Source organism: Mobula birostris, chromosome 9, assembly GCF_030028105.1.
Source record: "Mobula birostris isolate sMobBir1 chromosome 9, sMobBir1.hap1, whole genome shotgun sequence".
In the NCBI taxonomy this organism is placed as follows: Eukaryota; Metazoa; Chordata; class Chondrichthyes; order Myliobatiformes; family Myliobatidae; genus Mobula; species Mobula birostris.
In genome coordinates this window covers 116,528,056-116,551,093 of record NC_092378.1, presented here as the reverse complement: position 1 = coordinate 116,551,093, position 23,038 = coordinate 116,528,056, and the positions used below count along the sequence as shown (strand labels likewise).

Below are 23,038 nucleotides of genomic sequence, written 5' to 3'. Positions count from 1 at the left end.
TTGTTTCCCATTTGAGAGTTTTAGTTAATAGCCCTGTTTGGCCTGGCATTTATTGTTTTATTTTCCCTTTAACACTGTTCACATTAAAGTTTTGTGAACTATTGACCCACTACAGTGTCTCTCACTCCGCACTTGGGCCATATCCAAACACTGTGACAGACATGACTGCATCTATACCTTACAGTGAGGCATCACAGGCAAGCTTCACTGGATGATGTGGATCATAATGTGTCAGTACAGAGACTGATGTCATAGTTTCCTTCACCTTTTTGAAAGCCACCTCACACTGCTTTGTCCATTGCCATTTCTTCCTGACCTGCAGTAATGAGTTCAAGGGGTGGAGTACATTGGCCAGGTTTGGCAAGAAACTGTTATAGTAATTGACAAATCCTGAAAAAAAGACCATAACTGTGACACACCCTTTAGCCTTGGGGCATCCACCACTGCTTGAATTTTCTCAGCGCACTTGTGTAATCTTTGTGCATCAATCGTTTGACCACAGATGCTTGGTTTAAAGAATTCGCACATGATGTGTCGTGACCTGAGTCTGTAATCTTCTAATCTTTTTAACACTGTCTCGAGATTTTGGAGATGTTCCTTGTTATCCTTACCAGTAACAATGATGTCATTCGGGTAACACTGACTGCCTGGGCAGCCTTGCAGAACCTGGTCCGTAGTTTTCTGTCAGAGTGCAGGTGCAGTTGCTACTCTGAATATAACCTGATTGTGGAGATTCAGGGTATTGATATACTTTCAGTAGTGGATTGATGGTAGGTAACATTAAAATCATCACAGATCCTGACAGACCTTTCTCCTAGGCTACTGGGACCACTGGCATTGCTCACGGGTTCCACTCAACCTTGGAAAGAATTCCTTCAGCCTCCATCTGATGTAGCTCACTGGCCACTTTATCATATATAGTATAAGGAACAAGACAAGCTTTGCAAAACTTGGGTGCAGCATTTTCATTTTGTACTATTTTACCCTTCATATGTTTAAGTTTTCCAATACCGCCCTTGAACACTGCTCTGGCACCATCCAGTATCTTTCTTAATCCGCTTTCTTTTGGCTTCGTTGAAGAGGATCGAGAATGCAAATGATGTATGGGTCTCCAATGAAGTTGTAGTTGTCTCAACCAAACATCTCTCCACAATGCTGGCCCTCCAGTTTTTGCTACATACAAGCTCAATCTGGTTAGTTGCTTATTGTATTTCACAGTGATGGGTGTCATTCCCACAAGAGTTATCTTTTCACCAGTATAAGTGTTTAGTTGGAAATCTGCAGGCTTCAGTTTGTTATCTTTGAAATGCTGTTCAAACTTATTTTGTGGAATGATTGAAACAGCTGAACCAATATCTAATCCCATTTTAATTAATTTGCCATTCACTTCTGGTGTAAACTATATTGCTTGTCTATTGTTAGTTTTCACACTGTAAATCCTAAGGCTGCACAGGCCTGCATCACTCTCATCATTATCAGATTTTTCATTAACAGCAAGCAGATTAGTGCTCTTTTTGAAACTGCAAAATGACTTTTTATCTTTTTTCTCTTCTCTGTGCAGTTCATTTATTTTTATCTGGCCTGCATGCTGTTTTTATGTGTCGTACTTAGTCGCATTTTCTGCAAGTTTCCCCTTGAAATCTGCATTGATCTGGTGTATGTGAGCCCCTGTCACAATGGTAACACCATTTGTTCAGACAGGCTGGTTTCTGTTTAGACATTACAATTTTATTTACGTTCACTTTTATTTCTGACTAACTCAATTGCAACTCTGTCTGCGGTCTCCATTGAAACTGCAATTTTCACTGCTCTTTTAAATATAAGCTGTTCTTCAGTTGGGAGCTGTTTTTGAATGCTTTCTTGTAAGATTCCACAAGCTAAACAATCTCTCAGTGCATCATTAAGCCCACCACTGAACTGACAATGCTCAGACAATCTTTTCAATTCAGTCACATACGTTGGAATGGACTCCCCTTCCTTTGATTGTGCTTATAAAACCTGAGATATTCTAAAATCAACAATGGCTTTGACTCTAAGTGTTCCGGCATTAAATGTGTACAATAGTAGCAAAGCTCATTTCTGCAGGTTTAGTTGGAGTAGTCAAACTTAGAAGCAAATTGTGTGCTTTTAAACCTAATGCACTTCGCAAAATTGACTCTCACCTCTCGTTGGTTATTTCATTTGCTTCAAAATACTGTTCCAATAGCTCAGTATACATGAGCCAATTACCAATTGTGTAATCAAACTTGTCAATCTTCGTCTGGTACTCATAGTTTATGAAACCGTAAGTTTTTCTGTTCTCTTTATGAACCCATGTATTCTTCTGTTTACAGCCTTTTTTTAAACTCGGTCGTGTCTTCCTTTCCAAAGACCATGAGCTGGCTGCTTTTATTTTAAACTTGACCGTCTCTTCACATGCAGTGCCGTTTCTTTTAGATTCAGCCATCCCTCGTCGCAATTTTTTTTAGTTCAAACATCTCGCTCCGCTTTAACAGGTCAATAGCGGACTTGGATGCCTCATCGCCCATGTTATGTTTTGTAACTTCAAAATATTCAGCTAATTCAAAGGAAAACACACATAACCCTCTCAATGTGGCTTGCAACGGACTTGGCTCATTAACTAACTCTGGCTAACAGCCATGTGACTCCACATGGCATGGGTAACGGTGAGAAGGCCATCTTCAATAAGCAGCACATGTCTAGGGCTGGTGTGGTTCTGATGCAACCAAACAGGAAAGTTGGACTGTTCCGATAAGGGAATGGAAATTATGGTGAGTGCTGTGTAAATGCTGCCCCATGCAAGGTTATCATTCACCAAAGAAATAAGACCTTTCTCTGGCATAAAATTAAAATGGAAGTTTATTTACAGATATTTCAACTTTAACAAACAGTTAACAGAAAAAGAAAAGAAAAAGGGCCCATTACAATTAAACCTTTACTCATGGAACTGTACAAACGTCCCCCGAGGAACATCACAAATAAACCAGCTAACTCAGAATTATGGGCTTGGAACCATTCCTCTGCACCAAGCACTTTTAGCGACAGGGGCTTCCCTGGTGCTCTTCTCACACCTCCCAACAAAAGACCCCAAGCCAAATCAATGTCCCTCTGAAATCCGACCATGCCCAAATCTCTTGAAAGTCCCATAGCATCCCACTGGACAGAAGGTTACAATGCGTTACCAAGCAAAACCCGACTGGCTGACACAACCTTCCTAAGTCGGGCAAATGGCTCCTTATCTCAGCTGAAGCCAAAACATTAGTCTGTGAAGCTTAACTAACAGAAAATGCTGCAGTTGCAGAAAACTGCTAAAATAAGATGCCTAACAGCATAGCAGTAGAAATACAATTTTGACCACGCGGGAATGCAGGTTGAACTTTAACCACATACATATTAAGTGGTAGCATGATAACATATGAAATTAACATATTTTTACATATAATCCATAATTAATTATTTAAATGAACAGGAAAGATTAATCAACCAATACAGGATTACTCAAATATAATTGCAACATTAAATACAGAACAGCTAACTGTTTTTCCACATATGCTGACTGGTTGTGTGTTTCTTGGATTTTCTGTGTACTGTATATTATATTATATTAAATACAAAGATGTTTTGGCAACACCCATTTGGCCCCTTCCATTTCCATGTCACCTCTGTATGCAGCAGGTCTCACCTGGTGTAGACATAGCAGGCAAGTTACCTGGAAATCTACATTCAGTGGGCCCCTCCTGTACCCTATAGACTGAGCACTGAGTGTATGTTTGTGATCTTTTGTTGCTGTAGCCCATCCACTTCAAGGTTCAATGTGTTGTGTGTTCAGAGACGCTCTTCTACACACCACTGTTGTAATGCGTGGTTCTTTGAGTTACTGATATCTTCCTGTCACCTTGAACCAGCCTGGCCATTCTCCTCTGACCTTTTTCATTAACAAGGCATTTTCACCCACAGAACCGCAATTCACAAGATTTTTTTTGTTTTTCACACCATTCTCTGCAAACTCTTGAGACTGTTCAGTGCGAAAATCCAAGAGAACAGCAGTTTCTGAGATACTCAAACCACCCTGTCTGGCACCAGCAATCATTCCACAGTCAAAGTCACTTAGATCATATTTCTTCCCTTTCTGATGTTTGAATAACAACTGAACTTCTTGTCCGTGTTTGCATGCTTTCATGCATTGAGTTGCTGCCACATAATTGGCAGAATAGATACCTGTATTAGCGAACAGGTACACAGGTGTACCTAATAAACTGGCCACTTGAGTGTATATGCATCTGTGCTGCCTCGTTGGACTCTGATATGAGATTTCCAGGCAGCTGATGGGGCCAGGATTCTGGTTCAGCTGAGAGGAAGACTGCTCCTCTGCTCAGTGGAGTATTTACCAAATGACGTTTCACTGTAGTGCCAAAGTCCTGCTGCACAAGGAGTTCTACCTGTCACATGAAATGTAAACTGACGTCCCGTCATCTCAGACAAGCAACCTTTCGGTCGAATTAGAATAGGGAAGGGAGAATGAACCTGGTAGAACCTAGAGTTTAACCTTTAACCCACATCAATAAAGCCTATTATTGTTATATTACTGATGATGGAAGCTTGGAGCTTACTATATGAAAGTTAGTTGTCATGTGTCCTATGTTAGCCTCCTGGCTACATATCAAAATTCATTGAACGCAAAGGACTTGGCCCTGCTCAGGGTTGTGAAAGGTGCCATGGAAATGTAACTTATAAATAATTAATTTTAACCAAAATTTATTAAGCTATCAATTGTTCCACATCAAATCTCATTCACAGAAAATCCTTAAGAATTATATTGCAGGTTTGGACTTTATTTATAATATTTTTCAGATATGTGGGGCATTTTGCATGTGTTGATAAGCTATAAAACAATCAAGGTGTCTGCTTGACGTGATAAATCAGTAATGTGTATCTTGGCAGATTTATGAGCACCACCTGGCCCCAATTTGTCACTGAATTTCACTTCTTGTAGGGATATAGTGTTTTATATAACCCAAATGTTTTTAAGGAGAAGTATTATGTGACTAGAATAAAATGGTGACTGCCTCTCCGAGTAATTCAGTTAGGCATGGCCTGACGGCAAAGGAGCACATTACAGTGAGAGATAATACAGCCCTTCAATGCTACGCTCTCCCCAGTGGAACTGAGTGGAAGTGATGTCCCTGGTAAGGTCGTGGTGTTGGGAGGAACCAAGCCACTGGATCTAGGAGGCTCAATGTGGAATGGATGTCTGAGCAAAGTTATTTTGCCTGAAACGTTCCCTAGACGGGCACCAGTCTTGCAGCAGCAGTGAAACCAAAGAGATGTGAGAACATAGTGGCAGCCATACATCTGCAGCCATGTAAGGGCCAGATTAGCCAGTCTTTTATCCCTAAGCATCATTATTAAAACCGGTGAGCTTTACAATCGTATAGCTTCATAGTCAGAGATGTTTATCATCCCGGATTAATTTAATTCACTAATTTACAGTCCCTGGCTGTTTTGATAGGATTTCAACCTTTGCATCCACATCACTAATGCAGGTGCGTGGATAGCAAGTCGAGTAACACAGCGGTAGCATTCTGTAGTCCTAATACTGGGAATGTAGCCCATCTATGCAGAAAGCGGTGAACTGAGTGATACCACATTGACACAGTGCTCAATTTTTACCCAATGCCAAGACACAGTCTAGATAAGGTGTCAGGCATGAAGATGGTGAGGGTTCAGTCCCAGAGCAGGCTGACATCAGGCTTCAACAGCTCCGGTAGCCAGTTACATCATCTCATGTGCCGATTACCTCAATGGGCTGAGACCTTTGAACCTTGGAAAGCTGATATCATCGCCTCACCCTAAATCTTCAATCAGAGCAGCAGTGACAGCTGCCAGGGGAAACGCTTGCCTTGTGAGGCCTCTGCCTATGGGAGCAGAGTCTAACGAGATATGCAGAAGGCTACCAATAGACCAGGAATTAGTAAGACCTTTTATAAGACTATTAGACACAATTTTACTTCTTCATTCATTTTCCAGGATTTGGGGATCGCTGGCAAGACCACCATTAATTGATGTTGCATATTGTCCTTGAGAGGTGGGAGCAAGCCTTCTCTCTGAACTATTGGATTCTGAGAAGGTTCCAGGACTAAACCTCAGTGACAATGGATTACTTCAAATCGTGGTGTTGTACACCTTAGTGGGACCTTTGTGGCTGGCGGTGTCCCACTTGGCTGCTGCCCTTCTTCTCTGCAGTAGAGGTAACAATTTGGGAGGTACTGTTGGGCTAACCTGGGCGAGCGTTTGCAGTGCACTCTGTGGGTGAGAGACACTGCGGGCACTTGTACCGGAGATGAATGGAATGAATGTTCTCGGCTGTGGATGGGCTACCAATCAGGTGGGCTGCTTCGTTCGATTTGGCCAGGGCTTCATAGCATCACACTTGTTTAAGTGCTGTCTCGATGTTTTTGGCTTCCAGTGGTGGTGGAGTGGTAAAGATATCAGAGTAATAATCCAGACGTTTGCACTAACAATCTGAGTTCGAATCACACCAGCTGTGGACACTGAATTCAGTTAATATCAAATGTGAATAAGTCATCTCAGTAAAGTGAGCATGAAAAGAACAAAATTGTCAATAAAATTCCATCTGGTTCATTAGCATCTTTCAGGGGAGGGATTTTGCCTCCTTATTCCTCCTGGCCAATATGTGACCGGCCCCCACCCTCAGACCCACTCTCCTTAGTTAGCTCTTGCACATCTTCCACTCAGTACCATCACTACTATGTTAAAACTGAGAAAGAAAAAAAATAAGCAGATCACCTGACTTAGACACAACAAATTCATTCCCACCCCAGTCTGACCTTGTAAAGTCCTCTCCAGGAACATCTGGGATCTGTTGTCTAAATTGGGAGAGCTGTCATGCAGAATAGTTGAACAGCAGCCTGGCATATTTGCACTGACAGATTCACATTTATAGACAATGTGCAGGATTTGTTTGTCAAAAGCCTTGACATTAAGTCTAATATGGACAAAGAAACCGTTTCTTAATTACCAACACAGCGATTCTTTGACCATATTAGACCTGATATCACAAGAGTTCATGGACCTGGAGTCAATGTCAAAGACTTCCAGTGCTACTCCTTCCTCTCCATCTGTGGGGCAGGACATACCAAAAGGACAGATGACCCCATCTCACACCGCTTGCTTCTGGGCAGAGATCCAGGTCAAAATGTACAGAGAGTTGTCAGGGCAGGGGAATGAAGACATTTGACTGTGGGGAGAAAGCAGAAACCTGTGACGGGTCTAGAAGGCAGAGAAGCTCTGTATTTGGAAGCTGGCAATGGTGAAACTTTGGTAAACTTCCCCTTACATGTGATGCACATATTGTATAAACACTGGCCGCAACAATCCCATTTCTAGACAAGTTACAGTGCCTATAAAAAGTATTCACTCCCCTTGGAAGGTTTCAAATTTTATTGTTTTATAACACTGATTAACAGTGATTTAATTTGTTTTTTTTTGCACTGATCAACAGAAAAATACTCATTTGTGTTAAAGTGAAAACAGATCTCTACTAAATGATCTAAATTAACTACAAATATAAAACACAAAATAATTGATTGCATACATATTTACCCCTTCAGGTCAGTATTCAGTAGATGCACCTTTGGCAGCAATTACAGTGTGGATAGGTCTCTATCAGCTTTGCACATCTGGATACTGCAGTTTTCACCCATCCTTCTTTACAAAACTGCTCAAGCTCTGTCAGATTGCATGGGGTTTGTGAGTGAACAGCCCTTTTCAAGTCCAGCCACAAATTCTCAATTGGATTGTCTGGATGCTGACTTGCCACTCCAGAGAATTAACTTTGTTGTTTTTAAGCCATTCCTTTGGCTTTATGCTTGGGGTCAATGTCTTGCTTAAAAAACAAATCTTCTCCCAAGTCGCGGTTCTCTTGCAGACTGCATCAGGTTTTCCTCCAGGATTTCCCTGTATTTTGCTGCATTCATTTTTCCCTCTACCTTCACAAGCCTTCCAGGGCCTGCTGGAATGAAGCATCCCCACAGCATGATGCAGCCTCCATGCTTCAGTGTAGGGATAGTGAGTTTTTGATGATGTGTGGTGTTTGGCCTACACCAAACATAGTGTTTAGTCTGATGACTAAAAAGCTCAATTTTCATCAGACAATAGAACCTTCTTCCAGCTGACTTCGGGATCTCCCATGTGTCTTCTAGCAAACTCTAGCTGCACTTTCATGTGAGTTTTTTTCAACAGTGGCTTTCTCTTTGCCACTCTCCCATGAAGCTGTGACTGATGAAGCACCCGGGCAACAGGTGTTTTACACGCAGTCTCTCCCATCTCAGCTACTGAAGCTTGTAACTCCTCCAAAGTTGTCACAGGTCTCTTGGTTGCTTCCCTCACTAGTCCCCTTCTTGCACGGTCACTCAGTTTTTGAGGACAGCTTGTTCTGGGCAGATTTATGCTGTGCTATAATCTTTCCATTTCTGGATGATTGACTATTCCAAAGGATATTCAGTGATGGAAATTTTCTTGTATCTATCTTCTGATGTGTGCTTTTCAATAATCTTTTTGTGGAGTTACTTGGAGTATTCTTTTGTCTTCATGTCTGTCAGATCGCTGGCAGGTGGTAAAAGTGGACTCTGTCATCTCTGTTCCTCTGACTCTCAACACAGGTGCCCCCCAGGGCTGTGTCCTAAGCCCCCTCCTTTACTCTCTGTATACCTATGACTGTGTCACCACCCTCGCTCCAATCTGCTAATTAAATTTGCTGATGATACTATATTGATTGGCCTAATTTCAAATAATAACAAGGCAGCCTACAGAGAAGAAGTCATCACCCTGACACAGTGGTGTCAAGAAAACAGCATCTCCCTCGATGTTGCAAAAACAAAGGAGCTGGTTGTGGATTACAGGAGGAATGGAGATAGGCTAATCTCTATTGACATCAATGGATCTGGGGTTGAGAGGGTGAACAGCTTTAAATTCCTCAGCATACACATCACCGAGGATCTCACGTGGTCTGTACACAGCGACTGTGTGGTGAAAAAAGCACAACAGCGCCTCTTTCACCTCAGCCGGTTGAAGAAATTTGGTATGGGCCCCCAAATTCTAAGGACTTTCTACAGGGGCACAATTGAGAGCATCCTGACTGGCTGCATCACTGCCTGGTATGGGAACTGTACTTTACTCAATCGTAGGACGATGCAGAGAGTGGTGCAGACAGCCCAGCGCATCTGTAGATGTGAACTTCCCACTAATCAGGGCATTTACAAAGACAGGTGTGTAAAAAGGGCCCAGAGGATTACTGGGGACCCCAGTCATCCCAACCACAAACTCTTCCAGCTGCTACCATCTGGGAAATGGTACCGTAGCATAAGATCCAGGACCAACAGGCTCTGGGACAGCTTCTTCCACCAGGCCATCAGACTGTTTAAATCATGCTGATACAATTGTATTTCTATGTTATATTGACTGTACTGATGTACATACTATTTATTATAAATTGCTATAAATTGCATGTTGTACATTTAGATGGAGGTGTAACGTAAAGATTTTTACTCCTTGTGCGTATGAAGGATGTAAGTAATAATGTCAATTCAATTTAATTCAATTTTAATTTGAATTTCCAGCATCTGCAGAATTCCTCGTGTTTGCGTCAATTTAATTCAATATAGTTTTTGCCAGGATACTGACTCACCAGCAGCTGGACCTTCCAGATACCAATCTATTTTTACTACATTCAGTTGAAACACCTTGACCGCACACAGGTCTTCAAAAACAGATCTCAATTTAACTAATTATGTGACTTCTAAAACCAACTGGCTGCGCCAGTGGAGTTGGTGTGTCACTTTAAAGGGGGGGGGGGGATACTTATAATGCAATCAATTACTTTATGTTTTATATTTGTAATTAATTTAGATCACTTCATAGAGATTTGTTTTCATTTTGACATGAGTCTTTTTCTGTTGATCAGTGTCAAAAAGGCCAAATTGTAAAACAATAAAACATGAAAACTTCCAAGGAGGGGTAAATACTTTTCAATAGGCACTGAAGTTACTAAAACTTGGTTAGTATATTCATTTGCAAACAACAGGAATTCTGCAGATGCTGGAAATTCAAGCAACACACATCAAAGTTGCTGGTGAACGCAGCAGGCCAGGCAGCATCTCTAGGAAGAGGTGTAGTCGACGTTTCAGGCTGAGACCCTTCGTCAGGACTAACTGAAGGAAGAGTAAGGGATTTGAAAGTTGGAGGGGGAGGGGGAGATCCAAAATGATAGGAGAAGACAGGAGGGGGAGGGATGGAGCCAAGAGCTGGACAGATGATAGGCAAAAGGGGATACGAGAGGATCATGGGACAGGAGGTCCGGGAAGACCTCTCCTCTACTGTATAGATGAAGCCACACTCAGGTTGGAGGAACAACACCTTATATTCCGTCTGGGTAGCCTCCAACCTGATGGCATGAACATCGACTTCTCTAACTTCTGCTAAGGCCCACCTCCCCCTCATACCCCATCCGTTACTTATTTTTATGCACACATTCTTTCTCTTACTCTCCTTTTTCTCCCTCTGTCCCTCTGAACATACCTCTTGCCCATCCTCTGGGTCCCCCACGCCTTGTCTTTCTTCCTGGACCTCCTGTCCCATGATCCTCTCGTATCCCTTTTGCCAATCACCTGTCCAGCTCTTGGCTCCATCCCTCCCCCTCCTGTCTTCTCCTATCATTTTGGATCTCCCCCTCCCCCTCCCACTTTCAAATCCCTTACTCACTCTTCCTTCAGTTAGTCCTGACAAAGGGTCTCGGCCTGAAACGTCGACTGCACCTCTTCCTAGAGATGCTGCCTGGCCTGCTGCGTTCACCAGCAACTTTGATGTGTGTTGCTAGTATATTCATTTGAAAATTTCCCATGTCACTAATAATAGGGAATTTAATAACCTGTTGCTTTGCTTTTCAATTAATGTGGAAACATCACCCACCAATAGCAGGAGTGATGGAGTTGGGGGAGGGGCAGGCTGGGTCAGTTGGTGGTCATGTGGCGGTTCTCCCCATCAAAACCTGGAACAGACAGATTGTATCAAAGGCCAGAGAAAGCAGAAAAGGACATGGTTCTTTCTAGCCATAGAGAACAAATCAGATTTACATGTGTATCTTCAAGGACATTTTCACTTTTGGAAGTTAAGGGAAGGACATGGATAGATTTTAGCAAGTGGTTTCAAAGAAAATAAAGCAAGACAGCTAAGGCACAGCCTGGATACACTGTGATTGAGATTCTCAAGTCATCCTCCTGTCCCATCTATTCTACTTTGTTAACTGCCTGCCCTGCTAACAATAATAAGCTTGCCACTGTGGGGTTAAAAGACCATTGACTGATTAACCATGCAATATAAATGCACATGAACACCCATATCCAAAATACATCAGGTTAAAGTCCTCTGGCTAATGCATTCACCTGAAATTCTCCAGACTCCATTTTCAAGCACACACAAACCTGCCTTAAGCTAGATGGGGTCAAAGAATGCTTAGAGAAAACTCACCTCAAGCCCTTCTATTCAAGATGTGTAGTGGAAATAAATTGCCTGGGATATGTCGGGTGATTTCCTCTCATGCCTTTCTTCACGAATAAAATACATTTCAAAGGTCAAATAGACATGCTCACATAGACACGTACACGTACCAAACATGTTTATTTTTATATTCTGTTTATTGATGAATAAAGTATAAAAATCTGAGTTACTAAAATGCTTCAAAAGGAACACTTTGTAAAACTCTGACGTTTCAATAAAAAGTTCCACATGAGTTTTATACACTATCAGTGTTTCCCCCTTTCAAACGCAAGATTAAATGTTTATACAAACAGAATCAAACATGATGTGCCCACCGCTGCCCACTGCCCACCCCCACCCCCCACAGCTCATTTACAAAATGGTTTGATGCTTTTTTTAATTTCCAAAATAATTTTTTAAACCCCTTAACTGTTCTTAAACTGTTTTACACATAACAGGAACACACTGACTGTTGAAGGAATTCCACAAAGCAAGGACTCATGGATGGACCAGCCTCCTGCCTGCTTATGTCTGTCTATTTTCATGGTAATCAAAATTACAAAAAATCTTTTATCATCCACTAGCAGCTACTTTAGAGAATCCGGTCAGTCAACAGTATTGCACGTTTAGAACCGAGGAGCTTGTTTACTTTAATAAGGGGTATGTGTGGACGAGGATAAGCAAAATTAGGAACAGGTAGTGATTTCATTGTTACAATCCTCTTTTTAAAAAATTAGTGGCTTTTTACAAACATGAATACAATCCTCCATATTATAGCAGGAATTCATTACAGATTACTTACTGATTAACAGGAGGGAGTTAAAGTGTCATCGTTTTTAAACTATTTTCTTGAAGTACGCTACCCTAGACATTACTGAGACCGAAGTTGCCTTAGAATAACTCAATCGTCACAAAAATGCGTGCAAGCGTCATCAGATCTGAATTCAGCTGAAGGTATTTTGTCCCCTTACCACCAACCAGGTATTTCTCCAGTTGAATGTGCCATCGGCAGATGCAGTAGGAAGACCCCACCCTCTGTACCCCTGAGCACTTCTGACCACATCGGTGGGCAGTTCCATCTCCAGTTCTACGGTGCTCTTCACCCGCTTTAGGGTAATCCATTTATGGTCACTTATCTCAGGCAATCTGCCCAGTGATGTCAATAAAATAACAAACTGTGTGGTGATTTAAAGCTCATAAAGAAGACCAGATGAAATTTTAAAAATATAGACATTCAATATTTGCTGTAAGACCTTCGCAAAATGGTCTTTGAAATCATGATGTCATTGTATGCACATTGACAACACAAAACACTGAACTTTTAGTTTCCCTTAGTATTTCTAATTCTTTTTATAAAAAAATGTCATTATTTTTTATAAGGTGAACCGGGGAGCTCAAACTTAAACAGACTATTCACTGACTAATAAAGTAGCTACCAGCATATGCTTTGAAACAATCCTCATCGATCCCTCCAGTGACCAATAAAGTCTTTAATTAGGTATTGGGCCAGTAATTCAACATGGGTGGCTTTGTATCTGCTGTCTGTTATACACTGGCTCCACAGACAGTGTTTTTGACTTTATGATGCTACCAAAGTCAAATTTCAATCACATTTCCTCTTTTGTTTCTTTGTGACTCTGCCTGATCAATATTTTTATTAATTATTTCCCCCAATTTAAAAATATACTTTTCTGAAGTCTTTGCTAATTTTATACATTCTATGTGCATTTCATTTCTACAATCCCACTTGAGGTGCAAAACATTGACGAGCTCAAACAAAAAAAGGGATATGCCACAAAGGAGCTGCAGCGGAATACCAACCCAACAGTGTTAATTAACATTGTAATTGCAGCTTCTGGGGAATCTGGAGGTTAATTAAAATGCAGTTAAGCATGATGGCAATCTCACTACACAAACCGGTCGCTATAGTGACAAGTGTGCACTACATTCAGTAAAAACTGTCTGCCTTAAACAATATGATTGAAAACCCTTCATGTTCCAGGACCTTTGACACATTCTGCTCTTCTTTGACAGGTGGAAAGTGCAGAGGCTCGAGTACACTTTGCCTGTTTGCTGCCTCCTGCCATTGTCACTTTGAACATTTTTTTACATTAAAAGAGCATCACACTAAATTTTTGCTTCAAGGTAGCATCACAATTGAATGTTCAGTTCAAAAAACAATGTATTTTTGAAGAATTAATTTAGAGAAATTATTGGTAAAATAAAAATGGTGAAATCACTTGATTTGTTTTAAACAAAGGGCTAAAATTGCTCTTTAAAATGTTTTATTTGTTAAAACAATCTTCACTGTAAATTTCTTTAAAACTTATTTTTAATGCACTTAGAAGCCCAGAAAAATAAAACACAATTAATTTATAGTCAAACTCGAGTGACTTTTAAACGTAACTCCCGATATGGAGTAATTTGTTCAACAGGCATACTTTTGGTGCATTTGATATTTGCTGATTTTATTTGATACAAGCTCCCATAATATTTAGTTTCAGATGTATCGGTTTTAAAAGGTAATTAGCTATGAGCCAAAGATAAATCTCCACGAGAGATCTGATGAATTTTCAATTGGTGCTGGGCTTTAATATCAGCTGTGTCTATTAAGCATGCTCAGTAGCATGATGCATTGTGGGAAACACATGCCTTAGGCTCCATTGCAACAAAGAGTGTATACTGTCGTTCCACTGACGTGGATTCAAGTGCAAGTGGTTCACATTTTCTCTGCGTAAGAGGCCTTACATGAATCTCTGCAGTTGATACCAATATGGAGTGAACTGCAAGTGGCATTCAAAGGTTTGTTGTAATTGACTGTACAACACATATAAGTATCTATGTACATAAAAACAATGTGAAAATCTCCCTCCTCATTCTCGATTGTCAGCAATCAGCTCTCCATAGAAGGCATTCGGCAGTGAATAAGTGCTTTCCATCAACACTATAGTTTTCTTATTTAGTCGCCATCTAGGCAAAATACTGCTCGAGTTCACTGTGAATTTACATTAGTCCATCTAGAAGAGTTCATTGATCTCACAAGCTATAAATAGAGCTTAACCCCCTCCTATCTCTTTAATAGGTCATATTTCACAGTCCTTAGAAAAGACTTCAATTGGATATTTGATACACGACATTCGTAGACCAATTTGAAACTGTACATTAAAGTACTTCCCTTGTCCCAACTGAACACAGTTAGGTTTGAGAGGAAGCAATCTGTGCTGTAGAAAAATACACTAATATAGTATCTCTTCTAAAACTTTTGTTTCACTTTTATCGACATGCTCAACGTCCATCTCTGGCCTGATTTGAAACAGAGTTTATTGGCCTTTCTTACATAGGCATGGTGCTGCTCAATATGGAGTAGCCATTAACATGCCACGCAGACAGCACTGACCAAAGATAATGCAGACCACACACAGAAATAATGCCATCCTCTTCATACATATTAAGTGCATAAAGCATGCTTTGCCCGTGCCTTTGGGGAGTCTGGCTGGCTGTGATTGCAGGTCAGCTAACTTCCTCTGAACTGGAAGGCACTGCAGAAGTCCTGCTCTTGAGAAACAAAAGCTACCCAAGAAAAGTGAGAAGGCCATTTTAGCCATATATTTCCTGGTTTAGTTCAATGCTTTGTTCTCTCTACACTTAGACTCTTGTCTTTGAAAGGCCTTAGACCCCGGTTGGCGTTTCACCATTGTTACTAGTCTAGCAAATGATGGGCACGCCATCCGTGTTGAAAATCATGCCTGTTGTTGGTTCATAGGTTCCTGCCAAGTGGTACAAGTCTTCACTGTCTTGGTATTTCTTGGTCTTGACCATCTGCTCATACTGGTCAAGGTTGACCACCTGGCACTTGTGGGAGATCGTCTGCACATCATTTTCATCAATATGTGAAGACTGGTACAAGGCGCGCTAAAGGGGACAAAAAGGAGGAACAAGGTTACAGAATCCGAAAGCACAGAAGGAGGCGGTTTAGAACACTGTACCCATAACAGTTCTGAATGCACAAATGCTAAAGTTCCACTTTCCCTTTCTCCAACCCATAATGTTCTTTATTTTTTTTCTTAGCTGGTTAAGATCCGTTGCACTAGCTCAGATCTATCTCAGGGCTGTGGATTATGGATCTTACCCTTCTTGTTAAAAAAATAATCAACACTTTTATATTAGGAGAACACAATGACTGTGACATTCCATACACTGAACACAATGAGTCCATCTGAAATCCTGTCCTGGCTATGGATTTGCGTAAACCTGCCAAGGGCTTGTAAAACCTAGCCTACTCAAAAAAAACGTAGAAGGCAAATCTTAGAAACATACAGCATGGAAGGGGGTCATGCAGTTCACTTGTCCAGTCTAGCTCTCCCAGCAAGATGAATCCTGTTCCCTCCCCAACTCCCAATCATTCAAAGTTTCCTGCAGTTCCTTTTGCAGCAGATTGAAATTGACTTCACTATCTTCCCTGGCAATGGAAACATTTTCATCACGTTCACCTTGGTTTTTTTTACACTAATCCCTCTCATTCTGTGGCTTTTGATCCTTCTGCCAAAGCAAGAGGTTTCTAATATCATTTCTAAAGTGCTTTATCCAGAATTGGACAAATATTCCATTTATGACTGAACCATGACCAGGTTCCAAGGGCTTCCTTATTTTTGCTCTCTACACTTTGCATATTAAGCCCAAATCCTGCAGGTGCTTTGAACCGCTTTCTTAAGACTGCCTTGCCATTTTAAAATGTTTTACACACACATGCCAACCGATTGTTCTGTTCCTGTAGTCCTTTGAGAATTGTGCCCGTAGTTAATGCTGTCTCTCCTTATTCTTTCAATTGAGATGTAGCTCTCTGTAATTTCCATGTTAAATTTCACCTGCTACTCGCGTGCTCAATCTACCAAGTTGTATATTTTCCCTTGAACTGTAATCATAGTTTTTACTTTTAAAATGGACAAAATGTTTATTTTGCAAGCTTTTCTGGTGTAAGGATCAGAAATTAGTGATGACATTGAATCAGAACTACAGCAAAAGATATGTATCCTATGGTGATGTCTTTAACTCCTGGGATGATGGGGGCTCAAAGCTCACTGGCACAACAGCCTTTAGTGAGGACAACTGGAGGCTGCACAGTGTCACAACTAGTAGAGCTGATGTCTCACAGCACCAGATACCCAGTTTCAGTTCTGACCTCTGTTGCTGTCTGTGTCTACACGTTCTCTTTGTGACCACATTGAGTTTCCTTGCACATCCCAAAGGGTGTATATTGGTAGACCCTTCAGCCGTACTCACTAGTGTAAAGCCGAGTGGAGAATCGGGGGGGGGGGGGGGGTGATGGGAATGTGGGGAGATGAAATGGGATTAGTGTCGGTTCAAGATGAGACCAGCCTCATGTTTATCTGGAGCAGTAAGGATGCCATGTTGCCACTGGCATTCTTGACTTGGGGAGGTGGAAATTTGCCAGCCATTCCTGAAACGTACTCGAACTACGTATGTGAATGTAAAGGGAGAGGAAAGACCCACATTCGGCTCATTGATGGCTAAAAATATCCAATCAGATATGATGCAGATGTAAACGGGAAATTAATAGTTTATGTGGAGCCATGCTGAAGGCAAGTATAGGCTTTCGGGAGAATAACAAAGGAAAGGCAGTGTGGGAGGAAGGAAAGGGGGAGAAAAAGAAATGTCAATAGGTAAGTATCCAATTATACTGAGATGTTAAATTATTTAATACATTTTTTGCATGGTTTTCTGTTAAGGTGTTGCAGTTAGCAGTGTGATCACTGAAGAAACAGGTATAAATCTACAAGTTCTTAATCATAACTTTGGATACATTATATGGAAAGAGGCTCCTGTAAGTTACACCCCTCGAATTCAAACTCTAGAGTCAATGAGTCAGCCAGAAAACAATGCTGACAGAAAATACCTGGTCTTCACTGAAGGGTGTGAATGGGTGAAGACCCATTTCTGAAACAAGTCAAGAATTGTATTCCAAGCTCACCTTCCCATCGTTAAGTTTCTTGCCCAGGTTGGTCTCTTCCGGGTGGTAGAACCATTTCACTCGTACCACCATGTTGTTACCCCAGGACTCCCACATACTCTGAATTCTACCGATATAAGGCAAGTTGGGGCGTCCAGCAGAGAGAAAGACAGCGCAGTCTCCAAGACGAATTATTTCTTTGCCCCTGACAATAGCCTTGTAGAAGAGTTTCTTGGCTTTTCCCTTCATTCCTCTCCTCTGCACAAAGATGAGATATGTTAGTCATTCCCTGCAAATGTCTGGCAGTGTCACATCTGATTCAATCGCAAGCTGATGGTTTACTAATATAAAACCGAAGGCTAGCTTAAATAAGCTCACTTTATCTGTACATTAAGGTAGTGGGGTACTACAGGATTGATATTTTTCAAACCTTTCAGTTAAGAATTGCAAATACAAATGCAAACGTTGCAAGGCCGTTCAATATCCTTCCTTTTAATTTTTTAAAAAATTGAGCTGTAAGCTATTGAAAACAGTTATGCAAAGGTATTTTACTACAAGGATCAAGGATTCATTCACTGAGTTATGATCAAGGTAGGTAAAAGTGAATACTAGGGATAAGTATGTATCACATGGGCTCTCTCAGTTGTTTTATTAGAATTAATGAATGGAGCAGGACACTTTTTCTGAATTTGAGACCATGGTTTATGAAAAGTGTCGACCTATCAGGCGGCCCTTATTACCCGTGCAGTCAATGGACACTTCCTTCACACTGCTGTGAGATAAGGCATTGGCTGAGATAGCTCGCAGGTAATCTTCCTCATTCTCTCACTTCCTGCTGCTCCTCTCTCAATGCCTTGTGTCCCCCCCATGCTCTGCTCTTCCTCCAGCACGAGCAGATAGGCTAGGTTGTGTAGTGTAAGGCACACAATGATGAAGTCTCCACACCCAGTGCACATACACTACATGACAGCCCCAGGCAGTCACTACATGCAGGCACTGGAAATGTAATTTTTGAAGACACTTGATCCTGGTACCAGGGTGGCTCAGTTGCTCTGGTAACTGCTGTGAGGGATCAGTCAAATAGACTGTACCCCTTGTCCTACAAGTGCCCAAGCCAGTTGTGTTGGGTAAATTATCACCCACAAATGGTGGCTAAGGTGATCTAGTCTGAACTGAATTGATTTAAAAGCAATTTTCTCATGAAAATGGACAACAACCTCTGCATGTTCTAGGATCAATAACTGTGGCCACGAAGCCACTGGATTATCATAAAAACCCACCTAATATAACAGTCTGGTCTCCATAGCAACACGGCTGGCTATTAACTACAGTCTGAGATGCTCCTCAAGCCTCTAACAAGCTTTATCAAACCACTTTCAATAAGATGACTTATCAGTACCTTTGAAAGGCATCTAGGGAAATGCTGACACAGACGGTGTTGCCCATATCCCATGAAAAGAATAATAATAATCAGTCTACCCCATTTCTACAAACCGAGATATATTCAGAATTAGTGGAAGAAGATGGTCAAAATATCTTTATGGAGCTTTCAAGGGTTCACACAACGTACTGGACATCTGTAAGGCCGGGCTGGGTCCCAAAGACTGACAGTGCAGCATTCCCTCAGCACTACAATGGAGTGCCATTGCATTTGTTTTCAACGCACAACTCAGAACCGAGTGTAGGGTGCGACTGAGGCTGACAGGAAGCATGTGTTAACCACTAAAGGTAGTATTGGTAGGAAGAGAAATAAATGAAAAAATTGTGGTCACGATGAAAGTATGTTTGCTTGTTGTGACGATTCAATTTTAACAAGAGTTTTAGACGCAAAAGAGGTCAGTGAAGAGCTGTCCAGAGAAGGAGCTTCAGCAATTACTTATACTGAATAACCCAAACAGGCCTGGTGAGGACAGCCAGTTCAGGCCAGATCAAACATCGGAAAAGGAGGTTGATTAACCCCTATGTGTGAGTAAATTCCACATTTTGTTCTGCATATCTACTAATTTTTTTTGGTCAATAAGAATCTATCAGTCTTAGATTTACAATGACAATTTATCCGGGATTAAGTGCTTGCAGGAGAGTTCCTAAGTTCTAGCACCATCTGCACGCGGAAGTGTTTCCCAACTTCACCAAAAATTCAAGGATGAAGTCTCTCAGTTCCAAGTACCTGAACAAGCAGTAATAATTTCCTCTCTGTTCACTCTTATAATCCCCTTAGTAAATATTTTGTAAGCCTCAATCAAATCACCTTAAACTTACCAAATTCTATGCAAATTAAGAATGTATTTGTGAATCCTAAGAAGTCTAGGTAATTTCATAGTTATTGAAGAAAAACAGTGAGGTACACTCACAATTGGCCAATATATACTTTGTAAAATATGGTGTCCAGACTTAATCTCAGTAAACCGTTTGCTGTCTGGATAATAATGGTGAGTATATCATTAAACACTGAGATCACTTTTTGTTCCTACCCATAGCATATTCTTAAAGTATATAGATTGAATCTTCACTTTTCTTGAACTCCTCTTCATCTGGACAGAAATTTGTTTTATCCTTTTTATGTCCAAATAAAATGTTCTCATATATAACCACATCACAATATTTCTACAATGGTTTTGCTTACGCACTTCAGGTATGTGTAGGGTACACTAATGCTTTCATCTACACAGTTTACAAAGGCACCTATCTTTGTGTTATAGTGAAGTGATTCTATGTGTCTTTCTATCCAATCATCTGGTTGTTTATAAAAGTGGTGAATAGCTTCACACCCAACATGGATTCTCAGCTGCACTCACCACTGACAACTTGCCAACTTGGCTATTTCCCCTTAATTCCTATTTTCTGCCATTCACCCAATCAGGCTTTAAACTGGCTTCAATTCCATCAACTTCAACATTAGCTAACACCGTCTCATGAGGGTCTTGTGTCTCTGGAAGCCCAAGGAAGAACCATCTAGAAATACTGCCCTATCCACTGGTTCTAACACTCTGATCAGATATGTCAGGTAAAATCTATAACTCTATGCTGGCTCTGTATAATCAATTACCAGTCTTAAGTTAGAAACAGTAATTTAATGTAAGTCAATCAATTAACAAAATTTCAAACTCTCCAAAGATTGAAACTTGGACTTTCACACTTAGTCTGAACTTGGTTCAGTACCTGCTCAGTCAAGGTGGCAACATCCAGAATAGTTTTACAATAAGTTTGGCAATATTTATCTTGATCTGGGGATGTGAAAAGATGTGGTGAGGAACAGCAGAGGCAATAATCATTAAGCCCATTCAGGCTGTAAACGTTTGCGTACACTTTTCTGAGCGACCTGATTGAAGCATAACGGCTGGTTTCGAGTCAGACTACAGTTTAGTAAAGCTTTTACATTTCACATTAGAGATATAAGTAAATCTTTTACACTTTAGGCCACAAGGCAATTCCGCTCACAGTGTATCCAATTCATCCAATTGCTCTGTTCTTTTCATTAAACCCTGCAGACTTTCCCCTTCAATTATTTATTCAATTTCCTGTTAAATGTTCTTCTATCAGCCTCTCTAGCAGATTCTAACAAGTGATTACACGAAGAAAAAAAAAATCTTCTTTCACCTGACCTCATTCTTTTGCCTTGCATTTGATTGGAGACTTAAACTGCATCTTGATCAATTATGTTTTCTGGGATAAATTCAGTTTGCAGATTGGAAACATTACAAATTTGAATCAGTCTGAATCTAACACCCTATAGTTGTTCTGGGCTGAGCTTATTATTGGGGACAGTGTATCTTGGATGCATTGTAGCCTGTGCACTGTGTTGCTGCAGGCAGCAGGCTGATCTGGACTACATGTTGTATGATCTATACTTCAGCTTGATGTTTCTGGCAGCTCCTGCTTCTGGTGCTCTGATCAGACACGCACTCGGGAGCATTCTCCCCTTATAAGTCTGTGTGCATTGGCCATGCATGTAAATGGAGAAAAGAATCCTTACAGACAAGGATAGGATGCTGTCACAGTCTAAGAAACATTGCGAACAATCGATAAGAAAGAGCACTTAGACAAGAATCTATGTGGAAGAAGATGGAAACCCTGGGCTCTCCAGCAGCTGTCTATATGTTGGCATAAAGACATTTTGTGCTGGGAGCCCTCAGCAGGTCAGGCAGCATCTGCGGAAAAAGAAACCGGGTTAACGTTTCAGATTGTAAACGTTTCATCAGAACTAGGGAAGAATTAAAAAGACTTTAAGTTGCATAGCAGGACATGGTTTTAAATTGCAACTTAAAATCAATATTTTATCTCATTCCCAGTTCTGATGGAGGCTCTCCAACTTGAAATGTAACCATTGCTTCACTTCCCATGGACATTTCCAAATCTGTTGAATGTTTCTACAATTTAATTATTTTTACAAACGTTTGTAGTTCGGATTTGTAACCTTCCAGTTTATATGATTTTCACAGCCTGCATAAGGTTGGGTCTCTGCCAAAGTAAGGGTTGCACTTTAACCTTCTAACTATGGCTTCTCATTGCAAAGCCAATACCCCTCACAAATCTCACGTACAGTGTTTTATTTTGCATTAATTACACCAAAATGAGCAAAATGGGCGAGCAGATTACTGTGTATTTGCAGCAGCTTCTGTGTATAAATGCATGGTGCACAGAAAGGGTCTGAAATGAAAGTATAAAAGCAGGATTCTGATGCATTAAATACACAACCGTGTTCAGTGATCTGGCTGCACAACACAGCTTCCAGCCCAATATTTTGTCAATGGGATGAAAGCACATTGCACCTCAGTGTTCGCAACCTATCCAACCCTCACAATTTCATACTCCTCAAATCCGTAATGTCCTACACTGTGGATGTATTCCATTTTCTTGGCAGTTCCCTCACCCTCTACCTGATCTACCCTTGTACACACCCAGATACTCCAACAGCTCAGCCCCTCCCTTACCTCCATAACTATGCAAACTCCAATGCAAAAAATATGCCAAACAAATATGAATACTTTATTAAAGTCTGAACCTCATGAAAACTTTCCAGTTTTTATAACCACTGCCTTGCTTTAGCTGGTGGTCCAGGAATTAAATTAGTTATGATATTAAGGTGGAGCTTAGGGGGGTTAATGGCGCCTAACGGCGACTCCTTTGCTTACATCTTGGAAACAGCTCTATTTCCATCTTTAATATCTTTATTTTTCCCTTTCAGCATTCTTTGGCAGACCCTGACCTGGAGTTACACACTGACTATGGTTCTTTGCGTGAATGGGACCCGCTCTTGGGGTTCCATAACTGGCCGTTGTTCGGCACACCAAGGGCTTGACCTAAGTGTCTGGCTCGAATTTGGAAGCCTAGGATCTCAGGGCTCTGGAAACAGGCGGATCAAGGGTTGGTGTCATGACAGGAGACCCTTGTGTCGTTGGGGGAGTCAGGGTATCTGCTGTGTGCCTGTAGACCCGGGATCTTTGTGATCTTCAGGCACAGAGTTCGAGAAAAGCGACGTAACGGACTTTTAACATTGTAAACCAGTGAATTGTTTGT

At 41.1% G+C, this 23,038-nt stretch overlaps 1 protein-coding gene across 8 annotated transcripts in view; it reads right to left on the bottom strand.

Annotated features, from left to right (window-relative positions):
* Positions 1 to 11,709: 11,709 nt before the first annotated feature.
* tnrc18 (trinucleotide repeat containing 18) overlaps positions 11,710 to 23,038 on the bottom strand; it is a 165,398-nt gene continuing 154,069 nt past the window's right edge. For all 8 annotated transcript variants that reach the window (XM_072268661.1, XM_072268664.1, XM_072268658.1 and 5 more), the window contains 2 exons: positions 17,543 to 17,779; positions 11,710 to 15,465 (listed from right to left, as the gene is read on the bottom strand). In XM_072268661.1, coding sequence (XP_072124762.1) covers positions 15,259 to 15,465; positions 17,543 to 17,779 — 444 coding nt within the window. In that variant the 3' untranslated portion in view covers positions 11,710 to 15,258. The remainder of the gene's footprint in view (positions 15,466 to 17,542; positions 17,780 to 23,038) is intronic.